At 43.3% G+C, this 26222-nt stretch overlaps 1 protein-coding gene across 9 annotated transcripts in view; it reads right to left on the bottom strand.

The window, feature by feature from the left end:
* The window catches only part of LOC139541251 (vesicle-associated membrane protein 4-like), a 37850-nt gene that overhangs the window by 9932 nt on the left and 1696 nt on the right, over positions 1-26222 (bottom strand). For 2 of the 9 annotated variants that reach the window (XM_071345679.1, XM_071345680.1), the window contains exons 2-6: positions 24497-24645; positions 22805-22909; positions 15544-15590; positions 15396-15446; positions 2122-2222 (exon numbers count right to left, since the gene is read on the bottom strand). In XM_071345679.1, the coding sequence (XP_071201780.1) occupies positions 2122-2222; positions 15396-15446; positions 15544-15590; positions 22805-22909; positions 24497-24499 (307 nt within the window). In that variant the 5' untranslated portion in view covers positions 24500-24645. Of the gene's footprint in view, positions 1-2121; positions 2223-15395; positions 15447-15543; positions 15591-22804; positions 22910-24445; positions 24646-26222 lie in introns of all 9 variants that reach the window. The other 7 variants (XM_071345688.1, XM_071345684.1, XM_071345681.1 and 4 more) reach the window with 6 other exon arrangements.

The following is a 26222-nucleotide window of genomic DNA, read 5'->3' as shown; positions in this document are numbered from 1 at the left end:
AGACTCCATTTACTTGGGGCGGCAAGGTAGCCTAGTGGTTAGAGCGTTGGACTAGTAACCGAAAGTTAGCAAATTCGAATCCCCGAGCTGACAAGGTAAAAATCTGTCGTTCTGCCCCGAACAAGGCAGTTAACCCACTGTTCCAAGGCCGTCATTGAAAATAAGAATTTGTTCTTTAACTGACTTGCCTAGTTAAATAAAGGTAAAATAAAACTTATTTTACAGTTGCCACACCTGCACGTCTAAGCCTTGCATTTTGTGTGCGTGTTCTGTATGTCATCGCCACATTTGGCTCTGATTAGAGGTCGACCGATTATTGGAGGACCAAAAAAAGCCAATACCGATTAAAATCGGCCGATTTTTCTATATCTATATCTATATATTTGCAATAATGACAATTACAACAATACTGAATGAACACTTATTTTAACTTAATATAATACATAAATAAAATCAATTTAGTCTCAAATAATGAAACATGGTCAATTTGGTTTAAATAATGCAAAAACAATGAGTGTTGGAGAAGTAAAAGTGCAATATGTGCCATGTAAAAAAGCTAACATTTAAGTTCCTTGCTCAGAACATGAGAACATATGATCATGTGGTGGTTCCTTTTACATGAGTCTTCAATATTCCCAGTTAAGAAGTTTTAGGTTGTAGTTATTATAGGACTATTTCTCTCTATACCATTTGTATTTCATATACCTTGAACTATTTGGATGTTCTTATAGGCACTTTAGTATTGCCAGCCTAATCTCGGGAGTTGATAGGCTTGAAGTCATAAACAGCGCTGTGCTTCAAGCATTGCTAAGAGCTGCTGGCAAATGCAGTAAAGTGCTGTTTGAATGAATGCTTACGAGCCTGCTGGTGCCTACCACCGCTCAGTCAGACTGCTCTATCAAATCATAGACTTAATTATAATAAACACACAGAAATATGAGCCTTTGGTCATTAATAATGGTGAAATCATTTCATTTCGAAAACAAAACGTTTATTCTTTCAGTGAAATACAGAACCGTTACGTATTTTATCAAACGGCTGGCAACCCTAAGTCTAAATATTGCTGTTTCATTGCACAACCTTCAATGTTATGTCATAATTATGTAAAATTCTGGCAAATTAATTCCGGTCTTCACACAGTTCGCAATGAGCCAGGCTGCCAAAACTTCTGCATATACCCTGACTCTGCTTGCACTGAACGCAAGAGAAGTGACACAATTTCCCTAATTAATATTGCCTGCTAACATGCATTTCCTTTAACTAAATATGCAGGTTTAAAAATATATATCTACTTCTGTGTATTGATTTTAAGGAAGGCATTGATGTTTATGGCTCGGTACATTTGTGCAACGATTGTGCTTTTTTCACGAATGCGCTTTTGTTAACTCATCACTCTTTTTAGTGAAGTTGAAGTAGGCTGTGATTCGATGATAAATTAACAGGACCCGCTTTGATTATATGCAATACAGGACAAGCTAGTTAACCTAGTAATATCATCAACCATGTGGAGTTAATTAATGATTATGTTAAGATTGATTGTTTATTATAAGATAAGTTTAATGCTAGCTAGCAACTTACCTTGGTTCCTTGCAGCCACCAGGTCCTTTTGACACTGCACTCGTGTAACAGGTGGTCAGCCTGCCACGCAGTCTCCTCGTGCATTGCAATGTAATCGGCGTCCAAAAAGGCTGATTACCGATTGTTATGAAAACTTGAAATCGTCCCTAATTAAATCGGCCAATGCCGATTAATCGGTCGACCTCTAGGTCTGATCCATGATAACCAAATAAGAGCAGTCAAGAGTGAGAGTTAGCCTTGTCATATCTCCCCCCACATTCCCATTCCAGAGTGACTGAGTGGAATTCTCAGTGGGAAATTAGCTCCTGTAGAGGATGACTAATGGACCTGTCAGAAATCCAGGTCATCTTCAACAGGAATGTTCTCTTGCTTGTACAGACTTCTGGCAGGGTACACTCATAGGATCACATATACAGTCTCTTTCCCTTCCTATCTGAACTGTTTATGTAAGACAGGAGTCTACCGTGTTTTTATGTTAGTCTCAGATTCTGTACATATCATTTTATAGATATTAACTTGATCTGAATCGGACTTGTGTCTCACCTGACTTGTCCTGCAGGTCTTCAAGTCGCTCTCCCCTGTCGATCACCTTGGAGATGTTCTCCTGCATCACATCGATGACCTCATCAACCTGCGACTGCACTCTGGGGAGAGAAACAAACATGAATGTCAACACACAGAAATAACATGTGAACAGTGTTGAAGGTGGAGGAGTTAGCTGGTACAGGTGTTCTTACTGACACAGTCACAAAACCACACACACACAGGGACGTTCAAATAAATGCACACCAGTGGAGGCTGCTGGGGGGAGGATGGCTCATAACTGCCGGAATGGAATCAAACATTTTATTTTAACTGTATCAAATCAAAATCAAATCAAGTCTTATTGGTCACATATACATATTTAGCAGATGTTATTGCGGGTGTAGCGAAATGCTTGTGTTCCTAGCTCCAACAGTACAGTAGTATCTAACAATTCACAACAATATACACAAATCTAAAATAAAAATTATGAAATTAATTTGAGCAATGTCGGAGTGGCATTGACTAAAATACAGTAGAATAGAATACAGTATATACGAGATGAGTAAAGCAGTATGTAAACATTATTTAAAAAGTGACTAATGTTCCATTATTAAAGTGGCCAGTGATTCCAAGTCAATGAATACAGGGCCGCAGCCTCTAAGGTGCAGGGTTGCGTAACCAGGTGGAAGCCGGCTAGTGATGGCTGTTTAACAGTCTGATGGCCTTGACATAGAAGCTGTTTTTCAGTCTCGGTCCCAGCTTTAATGCACCTGTACTGACCTCGCCTTCTGGATGATAATGGGGTGAACAGGCAGTTGCTCGGGTGGTTGTTGTCCTTGATGATCTTTTTGGCCTTCCTGTGAAATCGGGTGCTGTAGGTGTCCTGGATGGCAGGTAGTTTGTCCCTGGTGATGCGTTGTGCAGACCGCACCAGAATCTGGAGAGCCTTGCGGTTGTGGGCGGTGCAGTTTCCGTACCAGGTGGTCAAAAAGGATGCTCTCAATTGTGCATCTGTAAAAGTTTGTGAGGGTTTTATGGGCCAAGCCAAATTTCTTCAGCTTCCTGAGGTTGATGAGGTGCTGTTGCGCCTTCACAACACTGTGTGTGTGGGTGGACCATTTCAGATTGTCAGTGATCTGTACGCAGAGGAACTTGAAGCTTTCCACCTCCACTACGGTCCCACCGATGTGGATAGGGGCGTGCTCCCTCTGCTGTTTCCTGAAGTCCACGATCAGCTCCTTTGTTTTGTTGACGTTGAGTGAGAGGTTATTTTTCCTGGCACCACTCTCCCAGGGCCCTCACCTTCTCCCTGTAGGCTGTCTCGTCATAGTTGGTAAAAAAGACCTATTACTGTTGTCTGCAAACTTGATGATTAAGTTGGAGGTGTGCGTGGCCAAGCAGTCATGGATGAACAGGGAGTACAGGAGGGGGCTGAGCACACCCCTTGTGGGGCCCCTGTGTTGAGGATCAGCGTAGCGGAGGTGTCGTTTCCTACCTTTACCACCTGGGAGCGGACCGTCAGGAAGACCAGGACCCAGTTGCACAGGGCAGGGTTCAGACTCAGGGCCCCGAGCTTAATGATGAGCTTGGAGGGTAGGTACTATGGTGTTGAATGCTGAGCTATAGTCAATGAACAGCATTCTTACATAGGTATTCCTCTTGTCCAGATGGGATAGGGCAGTGTGATGGCGATTGCATCGCCTGTGGATCTATTGGGGCGGTAGGCAAATTGAAGTGGGTCTAGGGTGTCAGGTACGGTAGACGTGATACGATCCTTGACTAGTCTCTCAAAGCACTTCATGATGACAGAAGTGAGTGCTACGGGGAGATAGTCATTTAGTTCAGTTACCTTAGCTTTCTTGGGTACAGGAACAATGGTGGACATCTTGAAGCAAGTGGGGACAGCAGACTGGGATAGGGAGAGATTGAATATGTCCGTAAACACTCCAGCCAGCTGGACTCCACATGCTCTGAGGACGCGGCTAGGGATGCCGTCTGGGCCGGCAGCCTTGCGAGGGTTAACACGCTTAAACTGTCTTACTCACGTTGGCCACGGAGAAGGAGAGCCCACAGTGCTTGGTCGCAGGCCGTGTTGGTGGCACTGTGTTATCCTCAAAGCAGGCGAAGATGGTGTTAAGCTTGTCCAGAAGCATGAAGTCGGTGTCCGCATAATGGCTGGTTTTGTTTTCCCTTTGTAGTCTATGATTGTCTGTAGACCCTGCCACATACGCTGCGTGTCTAAGCCATGGAATGCGACTCCACTTTGTCTCTGTACTGACGTTTTGCCTGTTTGATTGCCTTACAGAGGGAATACCTACACTGTTCGTATTTGGCCATCACCTTGCCATTGTTAAATGCGGTGGTTCACGCTTTCAGTTTTGTGCGAATGCTGCCATCTATCCACAGTTTCGGGTAGGGTAGATTTAATAGTCACAATGGGTACAACATCTCCTATACACCTCCTGATGAACTCAGTCACTGTATCCGTGTATTCGTCAATGTTATTCTTAGAGGCTACCCGGAACATATCCCAGTCCACGTGATCAAAATAATCTTGAAGCATGGATTCCGATTGGTCAGACCAGCGTCGAATAGACCTTAGCACGGATACTTCCTGTTTGAATTCTGCCTATATGAAGGGAGGAGCAAAATGGAGTCGTGATCAGATTTGCCGAAGGGAGGGCGGGGGGAGCCTTGTAGGCATTTCAAAAAGTTGAGTAGCAGTGGTCCAATGTTTTTCCAGCGCGAGCACCACAGTCAATGTGTTGGTAGAACTTCGGAAGCTTTTTCCTCAAATTTGCTTTCTTAAAATCCCCAAAGTCAATAAATGCGGCCTCAGGATATGTGGTTTACAGTTTGCATAAAGTCCAGTGTAGGTCTTTGAGGGTGTAAGAATATTCAAAGATAAATACGCAACGCAGAGGACAAGAGGGAATTAACGATCAATGGAAATAGTTGTTTCTTTGAAGATGAATGGGTCAGGGACACGGGAGGAATTTCAATCCTGGACTTAAAGCTACATGTGGCAAGTTCTCATTGGTCCAAATTGTCTATACATTGAGCCTAAAAGGGGTACTTGTTATTTGGCCATTGGCCCAATTTTACTACAAGGAATTCTAATTGATCAACCACAGGCTAGGGTTGGGGTATAAACTATATCCTGTCTCTTTGTTCAGTGGAGAAACAAGGACAGGGCAAAATAAACATCTACCATCTACTTCCCAGCATAACAACTATGATTTGTTCTCTTTGAATAAATTTGGCGCTTTGGAGAACTAATTTAGTAACTTTTATTGTAAATAAGAATAGAATATGTTTTTAGGCCTCCAAAGTCGCGCAGCGGTCTAAGGCACTGCATCGCAGTGTTGTGGCATCACTACAGTTACTCTAAATCTTTGAATTTCTCTCCCTGATTTGCTTTGGGGTCTGTGATATTGAAGAATAACATCAACTGCTAACAAGGGCCGTCGTGGTATCGGCGTGAGGGGGAATATACACGGCTGTGACTATAACCAAAGACAATTCGATTGGGAGGTAATACGGTCTACATTTGATTGTGAGGTATTCTAGAGATTGGGTGAACAAAAGGACTTGAGTTTCTATAGGTTATCACAATCACACCATGAGGAGTTAATCATGAAAGATTCACCCCGCCTTTCTTCTTCCCGGAGAGTTCTTTATTCCTGTCTGTGCGATGTACTGAGAACCCAGCTGACTGTATGGACGTGGACAGTATGTCCCGAGAGTACCACGTTTCCGTGAAACACATTATGTTACAATCCCTGATGTCTCTCTGGAAGGAGATCCTCGCCCTGTGCTTGTCTACCTTATTATCCAGACACTGAACATTAGCGAGAAATATACTCAGAAGCGGTGGATGGTGTGCATGCCTCCTGATTCGGACTAGAAGTCCACTCTGAATGCCTCTTCTCCACCGGCTGTGTTTTGGAGCAGCCTCTGGAATAAGTTCAATTGCCCTGGGGGGTACAAAGGATTCAATTCGGGAAAGTAGTATTCCTGGTCATAATGCTGGTGAGTTATCGGCACTCTGATATCCAAAAATTCATTCCGGCTGTATGTAATAACACAAAACATGTTCTGGGCTAATAATGTAAGAAATAACACACACAAAAAAAAAGATACTCCAAAGTTGCTTAGGAGCTAGAAGCAGAGCTGCCGTATCTGTCGGTGCCATCTTACTCTGTATGTGCTTGATACCATTCCATTCACTCCACACCAGCCATCATACTCCAGTCCAGCCATTATTATGAGCCATCCTCCTCCCATCTGCAGCCTCCACTGATGCACACACACACACAGACACACACACACAAACACCCTATTCTCTGGACCTATACATTTTTTAAACTTTTATTTAACTAGGCAAGTCATTTAAGAACAAATTCTTAACGGCTTACCAAGAGGCAAAAGGCCTCCTGCGGGGATGGGGCTGGGATTAAAAATACAAATGTAGGACAAAACACACATGACGAGACACCACAACACTACATAAAGGGAGACTTAAGACAACAACACAGCATGGTAGCAACACAACAACACGGTAGCAGCAACACATGGTAACAGCATAAACATTGTACAAATATTGTTAGGCATAGACAACAGCACAAAGGGCAAGGTAGAGACAATACAGCACGTGAAGCAGCCACAAGTGTCAGTAACAGTGTCCATGATGAGTCTTTGAATGTAGAGATGAATGTAAAACTATCGAGTTTGAGTGTTTTTTGCAGCTTGTTCCAGTCGCTAGCTGCAGCTAAATGAAAAGAGGAGCAACCCAGTGATGTGTGCGCTTCGGAGACCTTTAACAGAATGTGACTGGCAGAATGGGTGTTGTGGAGGATGAGAATGTGGAGGATGAGGGTTGCAGTAGGTATCTCAGATGGGGGGAGTGCGGCCTAAGAGGATTTTTATAAATAAGCATCAACCAGTGGGTGTTGCGTCAGGTATACTTAGATGACCAGTTTACAGAGGAGTATAGAATGCAGTGATGTGTCCTATAAGGAGCATTGGTGGCAAATCTGATGGCCGAATGGTAAAGAACATATAGCCGGTTGAGAGCACCCTTACCTGCTGATCTATAAATTACGTCTCCGTAATCTAGCATGGGTAGGATGGTCATCTGAATCAGGGTTAGTTTGGCAGCTGGGGTGAAAGAGGAGCGAGGTCTCCCGAGTGGCGCAGTGGTCTAAGGCACTGCGCCACTAGAGATTATGGGTTCGAGTCCAGGCTCTGTCGCAGCCAGCCACAACTGGGAAACCCAATTGGCCCAGCTTTGTCCGGGTTAGGGGAGAGTTTGGCCGGCAGTGATGTCCTTGTCCCATCGCGGACTAGCGACTCCTGTTGCATGCCGGGCGCAGTGCACGCTGACACGGTCGCCAGGTGCACGGTGTTTCCTCTGACACATTGGTGCGGCTGGCTACCGGGTTAAGTGGGCATTGTGTCAAGAAGCAGTGCGGCTTGGTTGGGTTTTGGAGGATGCACGGCTCTCGTCCTTTGCCTCTCCCGAGTCAATACGGAAGTTGCAGCAATGAGACAAGACTAACTACCAATTGGATACCACGAAATTGGGTAGAAAACAAGGTAAAAAAAAAAGTGATTTCGATAGAGGAAACGAAGTCTAGATTTAACCTTAGCCTGTAGCTTGGAGATGTGCTGAGAAGGACAGTGTACTGTCTAGCCATATTCCCAAGTACTTGTATGAGGTGACTTCCTCAAGCTCTAAACCCTCAGAGGTGTTAATCACAAAGCTTGTTGGAAAGCTTGTTGGACACTAAGAAAGCTTTGTTTTAGAGCGTTTAACACAAAATCCGGGGAGGAGCCAGCTGAGTTTAAGACTATCATCTGCATATAAATGGATGAGAGAGCTTCCTGCTGCCTTAGCTATGTTGTTGATGTAAATTGATAGGAGCGTGGAGCCTAGTATCGAGCCTTCAGGTACTCCCTTGCTGACAGCCAGTGCCCGAGATAGCAGATGTTCTTACTTTACACACTGCACTCTTTAAGAGAGGTAGTTGGGTAACCAGGCCAAAGACCCCTCAGAGACACCAATTTTCCTTAGCTGATCCACAAGAATAGAATGGTGTACTGTATCAAAAGCTTTGGCCAAGTCAATAAAAATAGGAGCACAACATTGCTTAGAATCAAGGGCAATGGTGACATCAGAGGACTTATGGTTGCAGTGACACATCCATAAACTGAGCAGACACCAGATAGCATACCAGAGAAAACACTGGACATCAAGCAAGCCAGTCAGTTGATTATTGACACATTTTCCCACTAAGATAAACAGGGCAAGATAGAAATTGGCCTATAACAGTTAGGATCAGCTTGCTCTCCCCCTTTAAATATAGGATGCACCGTGGCTGCCTTCCAAGCACTGGGAACCTCCCCAGAGACAGGTTATAAAGGTGAGAGATAGGCTCGGGGATGATAGAGGCTGCAACCTTATAGAAGAAAGGATGTAAACCATCTGACCCAGATATTTTTGGGGGGACAAGTTTAAGGAATTCTTATAGCACCTTAGACTCAGTGACTGCCTGCAGGGAGAAACCGTGTAGCGGGGCAGGGGAAAAAGAGGGAGGAGCATCAGAGATAGTTGCATTAGAAGGGCTGAGGGATTAGGAAGTGTTGGACAGGCAAGGAGGCATGGCTGAGTCAAATAGGAATCCTGACATTGTGTTGTGGTGATTAAAGAGCTCAGCCAGTAACAACCACATCACAAACAGTAAGGGACATGGGCAGCTGTGAGGAGAAGGGTTTATTCTCCAGGTCTTCACCATTTTTCAGAACTTCTTGGGGCTAGACCCAGAGAGAGAGTACTGTTCCTTAAAGTAACTAACTTTGGCCTTCCGGATACCCTGAGTGCACTTATTTCTCATTTGCCTGAATGAGAGCCACGATGGGGAATAGTAGCCTGCTCGTCCTTCTGCAGCTTGCCTGCCAATGCATGCTTGTCCCAACCCACAACTGAATGGGGACTTGGCTGCTATGTCCCTGTATAATGTCCACTTATGTATATAAGGATGCTATATATAGCATTAACATATTAAAACAAAAACAGAGAAATCATATTTGTCCAGCCTTTGCTGCTATACTTGCAGATCTGCATAATATCCTGCAACCCAAATCAAAAAGTATTTAATAACTCTAAATAACAAAAACGTAGGTTGTTGTAACATTTAAACATTTGCATTCAACAGTGCAGTTGAATGCAGCATTGCTGTATGGTGTTTTGTTGCAGGTTTAGTTTATGGTTATTCATTGTCAAGCTTTAAAAACCAAAGCCAGACTGCGACATTTTAGTAGCCAAACTAGGACTGTGGCATGTGTCTGTACACTTTCCCTTCGCTGTACGCTGTAAATCTGACACATGAAAGCAGTGCAGCTGAATTCACCCATGCGAGCACATCAGGCTGTAACTAGTAGATGACTCATTTATACTCGCTTGTTTGTCCTATTCGGTCCGCGGGCCTTGTGTTTGACACGTAGCCTATTAAACACGTTATGACTGACCTGTGATCATTGCGCTTGCTAGTTTGATTGTATTGACATTCCCAGCCTTAGTTATAGCCTCCCATTTTTGTTTAAAATATTGAGTCATTGAGGCAGCAAACAATGTGTCAGACCTCATAAACAAAATTCTCTAACTTTTTACAAACAACTAACATTTTTGCCCACTTTCACAGCACTTTAGACAAAATATTAAGTGTGTGACATCTTGGTCTACTTCTCTGCTATTCAAAACCAGAATCAGAACAGAATTATCTGATACTAGGGCTCCACGTGACCATTCACCGTAATCTCCTCTTATGCACTCAGGACATGTGTTGGTAGTATCCAACTCGCTAATGGCCTGGTACTCGGGGCTCTATTGTCCTTCTAAAACACTGACATCAATGCAATGGAAAATCACATCAAACACTTATCAAAACAGTATCGTGCTTTTAAAACTCACCTCACTGTGATTGATCAATTTGAAGAAAGAAGTTCAACAGATTGAAACAGTGGAAAACATGAACATTGTGGATGTTGTTTCAAAGCCTAACAACGAAATAGACAGATTAATTCAAGACACCCATACACATATTAGAGCTTATACATACACATAGACCTATATATGAGCCCAAGACTGAAAAAAATATTTAAATGATGCATTGTGCATGATTCCTTATACAACACATAGCCTATGCATATTATGCAGCACAGAAAAATATATATATTTTTAAAACTGATTTAATATGTTTAATTGGTCTAGCCTATACTCCAAAATTATTCAAATTCTAGTAATCACCTTTGAGTGTGGACTGTATTATTATGAATACTAGATAAACTGGTTACCTTATGCTACACTTCAAAGTTTCTATTCATGCGTTGAGAGAGAACGTATAGGCAGGCCTAGGTGATGCTGTTGGTTCATTGATTATGCAGGGTGGCTTACAGAGTTAGCCTACAATAGTGAATTTGTATTTGATTTTGAATGGCCTAGTAAAAGGACTTTTTAAAATAATTTTATAATTAATAGGGGGACACATTTGGCTACCGTTAGCTGCAGAATATATCACCACCGTGCTTTTCCATCTCCTCCCCTTTCTCCTTCATTACTTTCTCAAGCAAGCAGAGAGAGTAGCTGTCAACAGTTTAATGAAATATGTTTCGTTGTGAAAACATGTTACTTTCGACGTTCCCGACAGATTTCACTTTGTTTCCCAAATTAAGCAAGTGGTAGCTGCAGGAACAAGGTTGGGGAGCCCATGGCATACAGAGTATTTGTCGGAATATCACCTGTCGTGCAGTGAGAGGTTGCATGCTCCTCAAACAATGGTTGCTGCATGGAGTGAAATACCCGGAGTAGCCTACCCTAACAAACAGATGGGAAAGCAGCGTCCATTCGCTATTCGACTGCATAAGCATTTGACATGTATTTTTTCCCCCTGCCCATTTGATAATGGGCCATTCTAAACCTAAACTAATTTAACATATTAGTGAAGACAATATTAAGAATAGTCTGACGAGTGATATGGTCACTTGATGAGAGAACAGTGTGTGCAGCCTGATGCAAGGAACAGAGCATAAGCTTTTTTTTTTCTTTCTGAAATCATCAACAGCCTATAGTTGAATCATGCAGCCCATAGAATGTCTTTTAAATCAAAACATATAAGGTTTGTATGATTAACAACTAAAGTTGCTAAATAACTCTAAATCTGGCGTAGCCTATAGGACCGGTTTCAAATTATCACTTTTACCCTCAACAAAGCCTTCATATGCGCACACGCTGCAGAATGGGAAAAATAGCCTTTCGATTTTATTCAGCTAAGTTAAATTATATTCTTCTTACTATCAAATCATATAAAATAATGACACGGGACTTATAAGCATACAGTGAGGCAAAAAAGTATTTAGTCAGCCACCAATTGTGCAAGTTCTCCCACTTAAAAAGATGAGAGGCCTGTAATTTTCATCATAGGTACACTTCAACTATGACAGACAAAATGAGAAAAAGAAATCCAGAAAATCACATTGTAGGATTTTTAATTAATTAATTTGCAAATTATGGTGGAAAATAAGTATTTGGTCACCTACAAACAAGCAAGATTTCTGGCTCTCACAGACCTGTAACTTCTTCTTTAAGAGGCTCCTCTGTCCTCCACTCGTTACCTGTATTAATGGCACCTGTTTGAACTTGTTATCAGTATAAAAGACACCTGTCCACAACCTCAAACAGTCACACTCCAAACTCCACTATGGCCAAGACCAAAGAGCTGTCAAAGGACACCAGAAACAAAATTGTAGACCTGCACCAGGCTGGGAAGACTGAATCTGCAATAGGTAAGCAGCTTGGTTTGAACAAATCAACTGTGGGAGCAATTATTAGGAAATGGAAGACATACAAGACCACTGATAATCTCCCTCGATCTGGGGCTCCACGCAAGATCTCACCCCGTGGGGTCAAAATGATCACAAGAACGGTGAGCAAAAATCCCAGAACCACACGGGGGGACCTAGTGAATGACCTGCAGAGAGCTGGGACCAAAGTAACAAAGCCTACCATCAGTAACACACTACGCCGCCAGGGACTCAAATCCTGCAGTGCTAGACGTGTCCCCCTGCTTAAGCCAGTACATGTCCAGGCCCGCCTGAAGTTTGCTAGAGAGCATTTGGATGATCCAGAAGAAGATTGGGAGAATGTCATATGGTCAGATGAAACCAAAATAGAACTTTTTGGTAAAAACTCAACTCGTCGTGTTTGGAGGACAAAGAATGCTGAGTTGCATCCAAAGAACACCATACCTACTGTGAAGCATGGGGGTGGAAACATCATGCTTTGGGGCTGTTTTTCTGCAAAGGGACAAGGACGACTGATCCGTGTAAAGGAAAGAATGAATGGGGCCATGTATCGTGAGATTTTGAGTGAAAACCTCCTTCCATCAGCAAGGGCATTGAAGATGAAACGTGGCTGGGTCTTTCAGCATGACAATGATCCCAAACACACCGCCCAGGCAACGAAGGAGTGGTCCTGGAGTGGCCTAGCCAGTCTCCAGATCTCAACCCCATAGAAAATCTTTGGAGGGAGTTGAAAGTCCGTGTTGCCCAGCAACAGCCCCAAAACATCACTGCTCTAGAGGAGATCTGCATGGCGGAATGAGCCAAAATACAAGCAACAGTGTGTGAAAACCTTGTGAAGACTTTGACCTCTGTCATTGCCAACAAAGGGTATATAACAAAGTATTGAGATAAACTTTTGTTATTGACCAAATACTTATTTTCCACCATAATTTGCTAATAAATTCATAAAAAATCCTACAATGTGATTTTCTGGATTTTTCTTTCTCATTTTGTCTGTCATAGTTGAAGTGTACCTATGATGAAAATTACAGGCCTCTCATCTTTTTAAGTGGGAGAACTTGCACAATTGGTGGCTGACTAAATACTTTTTTGCCTCACTGTATGCTTATAAGTTCCGTGTCATTATTTTATATGATTTGATAGTAAGAAGAATATAATTTAACTTAGCTGAATAAAATCGAAAGGCTATTTTTCCCATTCTGCAGCGTGTGCGCATATGAAGGCTTTGTTGAGGGTAAAAGTGATAATTTGAAACCTGACTTTTTTGCCCCACTGTATCTTGTCTGCTAAATGAACAAGCCTACAGCCTATGGCACATAGGCCACAGTAGGCCAACTCATATTCTGTTCATCTGAAATACATTGTCTTCATATCACAATGATTCTTTACCTACCTAAAATAATGGATTATTATTATGGTTTATATTACAATTGATTTATTAGACTTGTTAAAATGCAGATCTTCCAAAGGCACGCAGCAGCTTGTACGTTTGGAGGCCTGAAGATGCTAAACGTGTGAGACCGGCAATATTTTGCTTGACAATAACCGTCTGACAAATTTCATGAATGACCGCCACAGCCCTATCTGCTACCAATAAAAAGTTACAACTGTTTGTTGGTGCTGAGTGATGAAAAGTAACTAGCTAATATCAGCTAACAGCTCATTGTTATTGATTCCAATGCATTTCAATGGCAAAAAAAAGGGCCATAGACTAGAATGGTAAAGAAATCTAAAATTCTAGACCCATCTCCTCTTTCACCATTTAAGCTATCAACTCCAAACCAACGCTGACATGTTCAGACTGACCCTACTTAGATTGCTTGTCAAAATAGTTTTTATAGTATTTACACCTTTTGAACTACAACCATTTAAAATAAATAAACATGGGTTTGAATGAGAACCATAGGAATACAGAGGTAGCTATTCAAAATGGTCCTGCTCCTTAGCCAATTATGAAACAAGACCAACTTTAAAACATTCAGGCTATCCTAACTTCAAATTCTTTAGAATCTTTATCAAATATATACATTTGCATAAATTAGCATAAAAAATAATAACTCACCAACAGTAACTCTTGATCTGTTCAAGCTAGAGACACCAAACCAACTTTAAAATGTGCAGGCTATCCAAACATCAAATTCTTTAAAATGTTTATCAACTCAACTATAACTTTAGAAATGTACATAAAATAACTCACCAACAGTAAAATATTGAACTGTTCAAGTTAGAGAAACCAAACTAACTTTCACATGTTCAGGCTATCCCAACTTCAAATTCTTTAAAACGTTTATCAACTATAACTAAATAAACTTTCATAAATTCGCATAAAATAACCTCCCACGGTAATAACTCTTGAACCGTTCAAGCTAGAGACACTAAACTAATGTTCACATGTTCAGGCAATCCTACCCACTGCCACAAAAATACTTTCCAAGAGCTGAATGAAGCAAGTCACATTTTTCTTAATGGATTTATTTTTCTAATTTATTGTTGTGATCACATGTAGGCCTATTTGAAATACATACTGTATTTTGTATGCATTTATTCAATTTAATTGTGTGTAAAGTGCCTTTAGAGTGCCTGAGCTGTGCATTCGCTTGCCCATCTGATAACGAGGAGGACCACAATGGAAATATTTCTGTTCACTTCGTGATTTTTATTCTTGACCATTTTAAATGTGTGTAGTGTTGTATTCATAATGACTGAGGAAACTCAATGTATTTGACATTTATCAAATTAATAAACAAATTAGAATAATTACTTCATTCAGGTGGAGACGAAACATCGATTTGGGATAAGTGCGGCCAGCTCCAAGCTGAAGACATGGGAGCACTGCGGCCGGTGCTTTCATTCCAGCCGCCTGGAGAAACACAGCGAGGTCTGTGCCAAGCTGTCCTCCAAGAGCTCCAGATGACGGGGTCTTTGACTCCACCAAGCACCGGCTCAAGGGCACCGACTATGTCAAGCAATACGTGGTGTGATGCACCAAGGGTCTGTCTGGAAATCACCACTCTTTTGTATTTTTACTGAACAGACCGGAGACAGACCGGAAGAGCAGCGGGGTTGGGATTCTAGAACAGATGTGCTATGGGCATTGGCGGTGACATCAGACCAATCGCTAGAACACCTGTTGCCCAAAAGATTTCCTCTACCTTGGTAACAGCGAGGGTTCCAATAAGAGGCAGTACTACTAAGAGGCAGTATATCCAGAACCATCTAAATCAACTGTGTTCAGCAGTTTCACAGAAACATATGTAGTTCTTCAATAAAATAATGAACCAAAGAACTCATAAAAAAAAATTGTCCGATTTGTTGATGGTTCAGAAAAGCAGAGGAATTACGTCTTTCGTTCATAATTTCAAATATAAGAGTGTAGACTCATGCCCCCCATCCCAAACACACACACACACGGCATGTGCATACACACTTACTGTCTGATTTTGTCACTTCCAGCTCCAAGTCTGGGTCCAGTTGGTCCCCTCCTGAAAGAAACATACAAAGAATCTGTAGCTCCACATACACAGCACTGTATAGGAAACAGACGGCCAATTCAGTCAAACACACTCATGTTTTACTCACAGGAAGAAGTCCTCCTCTTCATCGGAGTCTTCCTCCAGCAGGTTCCTCTGTGAGGGGGCAAAGGTTAGATGTCAGGGGTCAGACACACCACCACTGATATGGAATACAATGACATGGTAGCAAATCAAATCAATTACATGATCATTGAGAAACCATGCAACATCTAATCTATTTTCTGTTTTGCTTACATAAGCTAATAAAAAAGGTATATTTCTGCTCTGTTGTGCTGGTCTCCTGTGTGTCTTGTTGCTATAAACATTACTTGAGAGAGAATGTTGTTTGTTTTGCCTTTCACAGTGTATTAGAGCATGGAGTCTATTAAGAGGAGCTGAGTAGTGTGAATGCTTCCAGAGACTGGCTGATCTGAAGTCAGCTTACCAACCATCATATAGCTACCTCCAACAAGACAGACTCTTCAATTGTGTTATATAAGACCCTATATAAATGTGGGTTAAAACAGCTCAGTTAAAACCCTATAATATACTGTGTATAAAACTGATCACAGTGAAGGAATGTTATAAAACAGACTGGGATGGTTTTGTACATCTTTCTCAGGTGGAGAGTTGGCTACAGAATAAACAGAATGTCTCTGCTTATTATTCTTCTCCTGTCGTGTGGACTTCACTAGCCATTACCAGGTAACTCTGACAGACTGGGGTAAACCACACCCTTCTCAGGGATATCAGATCCTTGTTCAATCGTATTCTACCAGGGACAGGTAGGATATGGCCTACAACCATGGCTCTGGCCATAACAACCATAACAGACAGCAGGCCTATCAGAGTCTGGCAACAACAGTGGAGAGGAATCCCCCAAAACATGCCAGAGAGAGCTCCATAAAGTCTATATCTAGGCTCAGTCATATTTTTATTTAGTTAACTAGTTAAGAACAAATTCTTATTTACAATGACGGCCTACCCCGGCCAAACCCGGACGATGCTGGGCTAATTGTGCGCAGCCCTATGGGACTTCAATCACGGCCAGTTGTGATTCAGCCTGGAATCGAACCAAGGTCTGTAGTGACGCCTCTAGCACTGAGATGCAGTGCCTTAGACCGCTGAGCTACTCGGGAGCCAACACAAATAAATACACTATATGACCAAAAGTATGTGGACATCTGCTCGTCGAACATTTCATTCCAAAATAATGGGCATGAATATGGAGTTAGTCCCCCCTTTGCAGCTATAACAGCCTCCACTCCTCTGGGAGGGCTTTCCACTAGATGTTGGAACATTTCTGCGGGGACTTGCTTCCATTCAGCCACAAGAGCATTAGTGAAGTCGGGCACTGATGTTGGGCGATTAGGCCTGGCTCGCAGTCGGCATTCCAATTCATCCCGAAAGTGTTCGATGGGGTTGAGGTCAGGGCTCTGTACAGGCCAGTCAAGTTCTTCCACACCAATCTTGACAAATCATTTCTGTATGGACCTCGATTTGCACATGGTGGCAATGTCATGCTGAAACAGGAAACTGTTGTCACAAAATTGGAAGCATAAAATCGTCTAGAATGTCATTGTATGTTGTAGCGTTAAAGATTTAGGTGAAGTGTTTAGTTCCTCCTCTTTCCCCCTCCACCAAACTTTACAGTTGGCACTATGCATTGGGGCAGGTAGCGTTCTCAGGGCATCCGCCAAACCCAGATTCGTTTGTCGGACTGCCAAATGGTGAAGCGTGATTAATCATGGCAGAAAATGCGTGTCCACTGCTCCAGAGTCCAAAGGAGGCGAGCTTTACACCACTCCAACCGCATGGTGATCTTAGGCTTGTGTGCGTGCGGCTACTCGGCCATGGAAACCCATTTAATGAACCCTCCGACGAACAGTTCTTGTACTGATGTTGCTTCCAGAGGAAGTTTGGAACGTGCTAGTGAGTGTCGTAACCGAGGACAGACAATTTTTACGTGCTATGCGATTCAGCACTTGGCGGTCCCATTCTGTGAACTTGTCTGGCCTACCACTTCACAATAACAGCACATACAGTTTACCGGGGCAGCTCTAGCAGGGCAGATATTTGACGAACTGACTTGTTGAAATGACGGTGCCACATTGAAAGTCACAGAGCTGTTCAGTAAGGCCATTCTACTGCCAATGTTTCTATGGAGATTGCATAACTGTGTACTCGATTTAATACACCTGTCAGCAACGGGTGTGGCTGAAATAGCCGAATCCACTAATTGGAAGGGGTGTCCACATTCTTTTGTATATTTGGTGGATATCTGGCTGTATATAAATATATCTCAGATAACAAAAGGAATTTATTTTATTTTATTTAACCAGGTAGGCTAGTAGAGAACAAGTTCTCATTTCCAACTGCGACCTGGCCAAGAATAAAGCAAAGCAGTTTGACACATACAACAACACAGAGTTACACATGGAATAAACAAACATACAGTCAATAATACAGCAGAAAAAGTCTATATACAGTGTGTACAAATGAAGTAAGATAAGGGAGGTAAGGCAATAAATAGGTCATGGTGGCGAAGTAATTACAATATACCAATTAAACACTGGAGTGATTGATGTGCAGAAGATGAATGTGCAAGTAGAGATACTGGGGTGCAAAGGAGCAAGATAAATAAATACAGTATGGGGATGAGGTAGTTGGATGGGCTATATTACAGATGGGCTATGTACAGGTGCAGTGATCTGTGAGCTGCTCTGACAGCTGGTGCTTAAAGCTAGTGAGGGAGATATGAGTCTCCAGCTTCAGTGATTTTTGCAGTTCGTTCCAGTCATTGGCAGCAGAGAACTGGAAGGAAAGGCGGCCAAAGCAGAAATTGGCTTTGGGGGTGACCAGTGAGATATACCTGCTGGAGCATGTGCTACGGGTGGGTGCTGCTATTGTGACCAGTGAGCTGAGATAAGGCGGGGCTTTACCTAGCAGAGACTTGCAGATGACCTGGAGCCAGTGGGTTTGGCGACGAGTATGAAGCGAGGGCCAGCCAACGAGAGCGTACAGGTCGCAGTGGTGGGTAGTATATGGGGCTTTGGTGACAAAACAGATGGCACTGTGATAGACTGCATCCAATTTGTTGAGTAGAGTGTTGGAGGCTATTTTGTAAATGACATCGCCGAAGTCGAGGATCGGTAGGATGGTCAATTTTACGAGGGCATGTTTGGCAGCATGAGTGAAGGATGCTTTGTTGCGAAATAGGAAGCAGATTCTAGACTTAATTTTGGATTGGAGTTGCTTAATGTGAAGGAGAGTTTACAGTCTAACCAGACACCTAGGTATTTGTAGCTGTCCACATATTCTAAGTCAGAACCGTCCAGAGTAGTGATGCTGGACGGGCGGGCAGGTGCGGGCAGCGATCGGTTGAAGAGCATGCATTTAGTTTTACTTGCATTTAAGAGCAGTTGGAGGCAACGGAAGGAGAGTTGTATGGCATTGAAGCTCGTCTGGAGGTTAGTTAACACAGTGTCCAAAGAAGGGCCAGAAGTATACAGAATGGTGTCGTCTGCGTAGAGGTGGAACAGAGAATCACCAGCAGCAAGAGCGAGATGGGTGGGATTCGAAACGGTCGGTTATCTGTTTGTTAACTTGGCTTTCAAAGACCTTAGAAAGGCAGGGTAGGATAGATATAGGTCTGTAGCAGTTTGGGTCTAGAATGTCTCCCCCTTTGAAGAGGGGGATGATCACGGCAGCTTTCCAATCTTTGGGAATCTCAGACGATACGAAAGAGAGGTTGAACAGGCTAGTAATAAGGGTTGCAACAATTGCGGTGGATAATTTTAGAAAGAGAGGATCCAGATTGTCTAGCCCGGGTGATTTGTAGGGGGTCCAGATTTTGCAGCTCTTTCAGAACATCAGCTATCTGGATTTGGGTGAAGGAGAAATGGGGGAGGCTTGGGCGAGTTGCTGAAGGGGGGTGCCGGGTAGTTGACTGGGGTAGGGGTCGCCGGGTGGAAAGCATGGCCAGCCGTAGAAAAATGCTTATTGAAATTCATAATTATAGTGGATTTATCGGTGGTGACAGTGTTTCCTAGCCTCAGTGCAGTGGGTAGCCGGGAGGAGGTGCTCTTATTCTCCATGGACTTTACAGTGTCCCAGAACGTTTTTTTGAGTTTGTGCAACAGGATGCATATTTCTGTTTGAAAAAGCTAGCCTTAGCTTTCCTAACTGCCTGTGTATATTGGTTCCTAACTTCCCTGAAAGGTTGCATATCACGGGGGCTATTCGATGCTAATGCAATACGCCACAGGATGTTTTTGTGCTGGTCAAGGACAGTCAGGTCTGGAGTGAACCAAGGGCTATATCTGTTCCTGGTTCTACATTTTTTTGAATGGAGCATGCTTGTTTAAAATGGTGAGGAAGGCACTTTTAAAGAATAACCAGGCATCCTCTACTGACGGGATGAGGTCAATATCATTCCAGGATACCCTGGCCAGGTCGATTAGAAAGGACTGCTCGCTGAAGTGTTTTAGGGAGCGTTTGACAGTGATGAGGGGTGGTCGTTTGACCGCAGGCTCATTACGGATGCAGGCAATGAGGCAGTGATCGCTGAGATCTTGGTTGAAAACAGCAGAGGTGTATTTGGCGGGCAGGTTGGTTAGGCTGATATCTATGAGGGTGCCCGTGTTTACGGATTTGGGGTTGTACCTGGTAGGTTCACTGATAATTTGTGTGAGATTGAGGGCATCAAGCTTAGATTGTAGGATGGCCGGGGTGTTAAGCATGTCCCAGTTAAGGTCACCTAGCAGCATGAGCTCTGAAGATAAATGGGGGGCAATCAATTCACATATAGTGTCCAGGGCACAGCTGGGGGCAGAGGGTGGTCTATAGCAAGCGGCAACGGTGAGAGACTTATTTCTGGAAAGGTGGATTTTTAAAAAGTAGAAGCTCGAATTGTTTAGACCTGGATAGTATGACAGGTCCTGGATTAACCTCTACATCACCAGAGGAGGAGTGGGATAAGGGTACGGCTAAAGGCTATAAGAACTGGTCGTCTAGTACGTTCGGAACAGAGAGTAAAAGGAGCAGGTTTCTGGGAGTGATAGAATAGATTCAAGGCATAATGTACAGACAAAGGTATGGTAGGATGTGAGTATATTGGAGGTAAACCTAGGCATTGAGTGATGATGAGAGAGATTGTCTCTAGAAACATTTAAATCAGGTGATGTCATTGCATATGTGGGAGATGGAACTAAATGGTTGGTTAAGGCATATTTCTTTTTAAAAATTTAATTTTACCTTTACTTAACTAGGCAAGTCAGTTAAGAACAAATTCTTATTTTCAATGACGGGCTAGGAACAGTGAACTGCCTGAACTGCCTGTTCAGGTGCAGAACGATATTAAGCAGGGTTAGAGGCTCTACAGTGAAATAAAACAATAATCACATACCAGAACAGTATAGGACAAGGCATATTGACATTAGGGAGAGGCATGTGTAGCCGAGTGATCATAAGGGTCCAGTGAATGGTTGGGCTGGCTGGATACACGGCGATTCAGAGAGCTAGCAGGCCGGGGCTAGCAAGCTAGCAGAAGGGCCTTAGAGGGACGTCGCGACGGAGGAAAGTCTGTTTTAGCCTCCTCGTGCGGTTCCGTCGATAGACCAGTCGTGATGGATTAGTAGAGTTTCGTGTAGCAGAGGGGTCCAGTCCAATTGGCAAATGGATCTATTCAGCTAACAGTCCAATATGCTCTAGACAGCTAGCGGGCCGCGGCTAGCAGGCTAGCAGATGGGCATTCAGGGGATGTTGTGACGGAGGGGCCTGTTGGGGAAAAAACCCTTGGGCAGATTACGTCGTTAGTCCAGTCGTGATGGATAAGCAGGGCTTTGTGTAGTAAAAGGAGCCCAGACCGATTGGCAAAATAGGAATAGAGGCATGAGAAATTGGCCGATGGACCTATTAGCTAACAGTCCGATATGCCCTAGACAGCTAGCGGGCCGCGGCTAGCAGATGGGCATTCAGGGGACGTCGCGACGTAGGAGCCAGTTGAGTAACCCACTTGAGCAGATTATGTCGGTAGTCCAGTCGTGAAGAATTGACAGGGTTCCGTACCCCGTACTGGCAGTAAAAGGGGTCCAGGCCAGTTGGCAAAACAGGTATTGTAGCCCAGGAGTGGCTGATGGACCTCTTCAGCTAGCCGGGAGATGGGCCTAGCATGGGCTATCTCCAGGCTAATTGGTGCTTGCTACGGGACAGAGACGTTAGCCTGGAGTAGTCACTCGGATTGCAGCTAGCTAGCTGCGATGATCAAGGTGAGAAGGTTCAGAGCATGCGGTAGGAATCCGGGATATGGAGAGAAAATAGGTACGGTATACTCTGGTTTGAATCGCGTTGTACAAACTAAATGTGATCCGTATGATCATAAGGACAAGCCTTTATCTGATGTGTGCTCCAAACCCCCCTTCTTCCTCTCCTCTACCCATGTTCCATCCCAGCCATCTGACTGCATGTCACTGCTCAGCTCTGTCCAACTCCTGGATGTCTGATCCCAGGAGCCAGGAGAGGACTGAGTGCTAATATCAGAGAAGGGGGATGGAGGGAGGAGAATGGAGAGGGGTGTGTGTGTGTGTTACAGATGTGGCCTCTTAATGTGACCCAAATTATTCCTGTAGCACCAGGATCTTACTGGGCCATTCTGTTCTTGCAGGAAACGGATAGCCTCCATTTAATGCAAATTCTATAACTTGAATCTGAACTAATGACTTAACTGTCCCTGCATGAAGAGAAAGGGTTTATTTGGGTTTCTGTTGCATTTATGTTAAACGCAAAGCCCATTTGCGACCATTTGCTTTTTCCTGTGGACGAGGAAAACTTGCTGCAACAAAAGGGTGATCAAATTAAGATGCCAGATCTGTATGTAAGAAGCAAGTCTGTGTTTCTCTTTGAATTCAGCTGAACACAACAACACAATCCTGAGACAGAGGAGGGAGGGAGTCTTCTCTGGACCTCAGAGAAGCAAAGGGATAGAGGAACTATGATGGAGAACATACGTTTGGCTAAAGGGCTCTGGAGTGTCATCCCTCCATCTCTTGCTCTCTTCAATCCCTCTGTCCCTTATGTTTCCAATGTTCCCCTCCTTTCATGACCCATCTGCGTCTCCTATATCTAGGATAATTTGCACTTGCCGGACGTGGATGCCTTCCCCTCTCTGTCCCCCTGCAATGTCCCGCTCTCAACCGCTCTCTCCACCCATGGTTTTAAGTCCGGTCTTAAATGAGTTTGCACTTGGGAAACAGATTACATTTTTTTGTAAATGTAACTAATAAAAACCCATGAACCTTGCTCCATCCCTCCCTCCACCAGTGTCTCACCCTCTCGCTGCATATGGATCCCGTGACCTCTTCATCATTGAGGTGTCGTTTGATTTTGGGAGGCATGATGGCGTCTTCAGGTTGCTCCTCCCGCTCTGGCTCCCTCTGTAGGACAGGAGGAGAAACACACCTGTTACAAACCTCACACACATATTAATGATACAGTTCAGCAGAAACCTTGGTCCTACTGGGGTGCAAGCTTTTGCTCCAGCCCAGCACTAACATCTGTTTAACTAATCAAGGATAATTCTTTATTAGTAGAATCATGCGTGTAAGTGATGGGCTGGAAATGAAAGCCTGCAGCAAGCCCTCCAGATGACCACTGCTGCTACAGTCATTATACCAATGGCAGACAAATACCAAACACGCAAAGCACACACTCAGGTGGGCCTCAACACCAGCTTGGTTATCACATAAAATATATAATATGACAAAGCTGGTCTGCCTGCTTGACTCTTTTAAACACTTTTTTTTCTGACGTGAACACTTATGTTCAAAGTTATGACTGGTCCTGGTTCCTCTCTATGTTTCTCCAAGCCAGACTCAGGTATTGCTCTCTAAGGGTTTAGGTCCTGGGTTTGTGAAGTGTTCTGTGACTGGACTGACCAAATAGAAACAACTATCCTACTTACAGTATCAGCCTATATGTCACTTAGCAAACAGAGCAGTGAAGAGGGGACCCTCGCGCTCATGTTAGGAGGTGTGTGTGTGTGTGTGAGTGCTGCAGGCTGATAACGATAACTGCAGCCTTGGCCTCACCATGAAGAGTGTGAGAGCAGAGAGGAACTAAACACTTCACCTAAATCTTCAAAACATGTAGAACTCATTTAGGATAGAGTTTTTAAACAAGCATATTTAGTAACAGAAACATTCTGGTTTTTAAACCATTTCCCCTAACCCCCAAAACTGTAGGGATTATGTCAGGCTTGCCAGGATGTAATTGTGAGAGAGTTAGGCCTACTTATGCGTGGGTGGTGGCGTTGGACTAAATGTTCCATTTCAGCAGAGCGGCCTGGTTGTTATTCAGAGTTGCTCTTCTCTCCTGCCTGTTCCCTTTTGAGGGGTGGAACATGGGAGCAGTTTTAATGGGGAGCAGAGTTTGATTTAACTCTGCTGGCTGGCTATGCTGTGGAACCCAGCTCACTCAGGGGAGGGCTCCTGTGTCCGCTCACTGCTGCCTGTACCTCTTCATCGTATCTCCATCTCTATTCCCTCATTCCTGTCTCGGAGGCCCGGAGTAGAAAACATGCTGTTCCTCCATCTAGCCTCAACCGTCCCTCTTCCCAAACCAGTTGATTGGCTGTGCATCAAACTCAGCCCCAGTAACATACAACACAACCCCTGCTGTTCAGTGGTTTTAGGTGGGGCACAAAGGCCTCCTGTACAGCCTGTGAGTTATACAGCCAGACATCAAATGGTTTTACTGAAACCAAATGCTTTTCGGTGAGAAGAGAGAGCGAGGCAAGGCTCCGCCTCACAGAAGTCATGGAAAAGGAAATACTTCCCAACCCCAAACCCATCGCTTTTTTCATTATTTTATGCTGCACATGAATTGTCCATTGGAGACAATAAAGATTTAATGAATTGAACTGAATAAATTCAAGGTAGAATTTTATACAAATTTGTCTAAACACACCCCACCTTTCTTCACAGCTTCTACCTCCGAGCCCATCTCTCCTATCCCTTATGTACCATTGAATCCAGCTCAGACTGAAACTGTTGCTTTTCTCAGCGTCTTCTTCTGGCAGGGCAGTTGGGAAAGGGACGTTCCATGGCCAGGAGCGGAACGTTCCGGTAAACAGAGGAAAGAGTGGCAGGGGTCAGAGCTCTATCTCAGGCAACTACAGAGAAGAGAGAGAGATGCACAGAAAAGGAAAGAAGAGGAAAGAAAAGCCAAGCTAGCAAATCTGGGGTGCAAATATGCAAGTAGGCAGCTTTGAAAGAAGCACTTTAAAAAGGCACAATCTGTAACATCTACTTCTGGTAAGATGTTTTGTTCATACAAAAATCAATGAAGAAGAGTGGGATGAGAGGAGCGAGATGTAGAGGGGGGTGTTTGTTAAGTTTCACACTCGATTGTATTGGGGCGATTCCACACCAGGGAAAATATTTGTGGTTTCTCAGATTGTTCCAGCAATTCTCTCATCAGAACTTAATTGGGAGGAAGGATGTTTAACATGCTTTTAACATTTGTATCACAATTTTTTTTTAGAAAATCATGATGACATTTTTTATTTTAGGCCCTTTTAAGACCAATATATGCCTCCTGTAAGACCCTTTGACCTGTGAACTGTACATGACACCCTGTGAACTGTACACGATGCAGACAACATATTGGTGTCATTAAACTCTCTATAGCAGAAGTACTCAACTCTAACCCTACATGGTCCAGAGCCTGCTGGTTTTCTGTAATTAATTGCACACACCTGGTGTTCCAGGTCTAAATCAGCCCCTGATTAGAGGTGAACAATTTAAAAAATGCAGCGGAACTGGCTGGCTTCGAGGTCCAGAGTTGAGTTAGAGGGCTCTATAGTGTTCTCTCAAATATGGAGTTTGTATAGATTCTGAAATACAAAAAATATATATATGAATCTCAAAACCACCCTTTCTGATTTTGCCTATTTTTTGAGAAAAAAAATTGTAACAAAACTCTTCAACCGTCAAATTTCAAGAGCACTCTGGTACTTTTAATGATACGACCCATTTTAAAACATAGAAATCAACATTATAGGTTATTAATCAATCACAGCCCTCCTTTAGGATTGTACATTCAGAAAATCAGCAGAGGGAGTTCCCTTTGAATCCATTTTCCCCATTCACTGTGTTGGTGGTGTCAATTACATTAATCATACCTTCAGAATTAGCAGAGAGCCCACTATGGACATATTATTTACCTGAAGAGTATATTGTTCCAAACAATATGTCTTAAAATGAACTAAATCTAAAAGGGTAGTAGTTTTGAGATATTTTTGATGTTGAATAAACTAATGTGAAATAGTATTCAATATCTCGACAGAGTACTTATAGTGTGCTCTCGAATATAGAGTATAATGACACCAAGATGTTGTCCGTATCATGTATGCGTCACAGATCACAGGGTCTTACAGGAGGCATGTATAGGTCTAAAATGGGCCTAAAATGGCCACTCATCATAATTTTATTAAAAATGGTTTGTGATAGAAATGTAAAACGCAGTTCAAACATCCTTCCTCCCAATTAAGTTTATATGTGAGAATTGACAGAACAAGCTAAGATTTAAAAAAAGGATCTGCTCACGATGGCATGGAATTGCCCTATGGACAGTGAAACAGATTGTGCCTTTAAAAATCAAGCTTAGAAAAAAACGGAATCAGCTGAAAAAGGTATAGCCTAGGCCAAGTATCTAGGCTAAATGGCAGAAGCTCATCAGCTACAAGGG

This window comes from Salvelinus alpinus, chromosome 16 (genome assembly GCF_045679555.1).
Source record: "Salvelinus alpinus chromosome 16, SLU_Salpinus.1, whole genome shotgun sequence".
Taxonomy (NCBI): Eukaryota; Metazoa; Chordata; class Actinopteri; order Salmoniformes; family Salmonidae; genus Salvelinus; species Salvelinus alpinus.
This window is presented reverse-complemented; position numbering and strand designations above follow the sequence as displayed.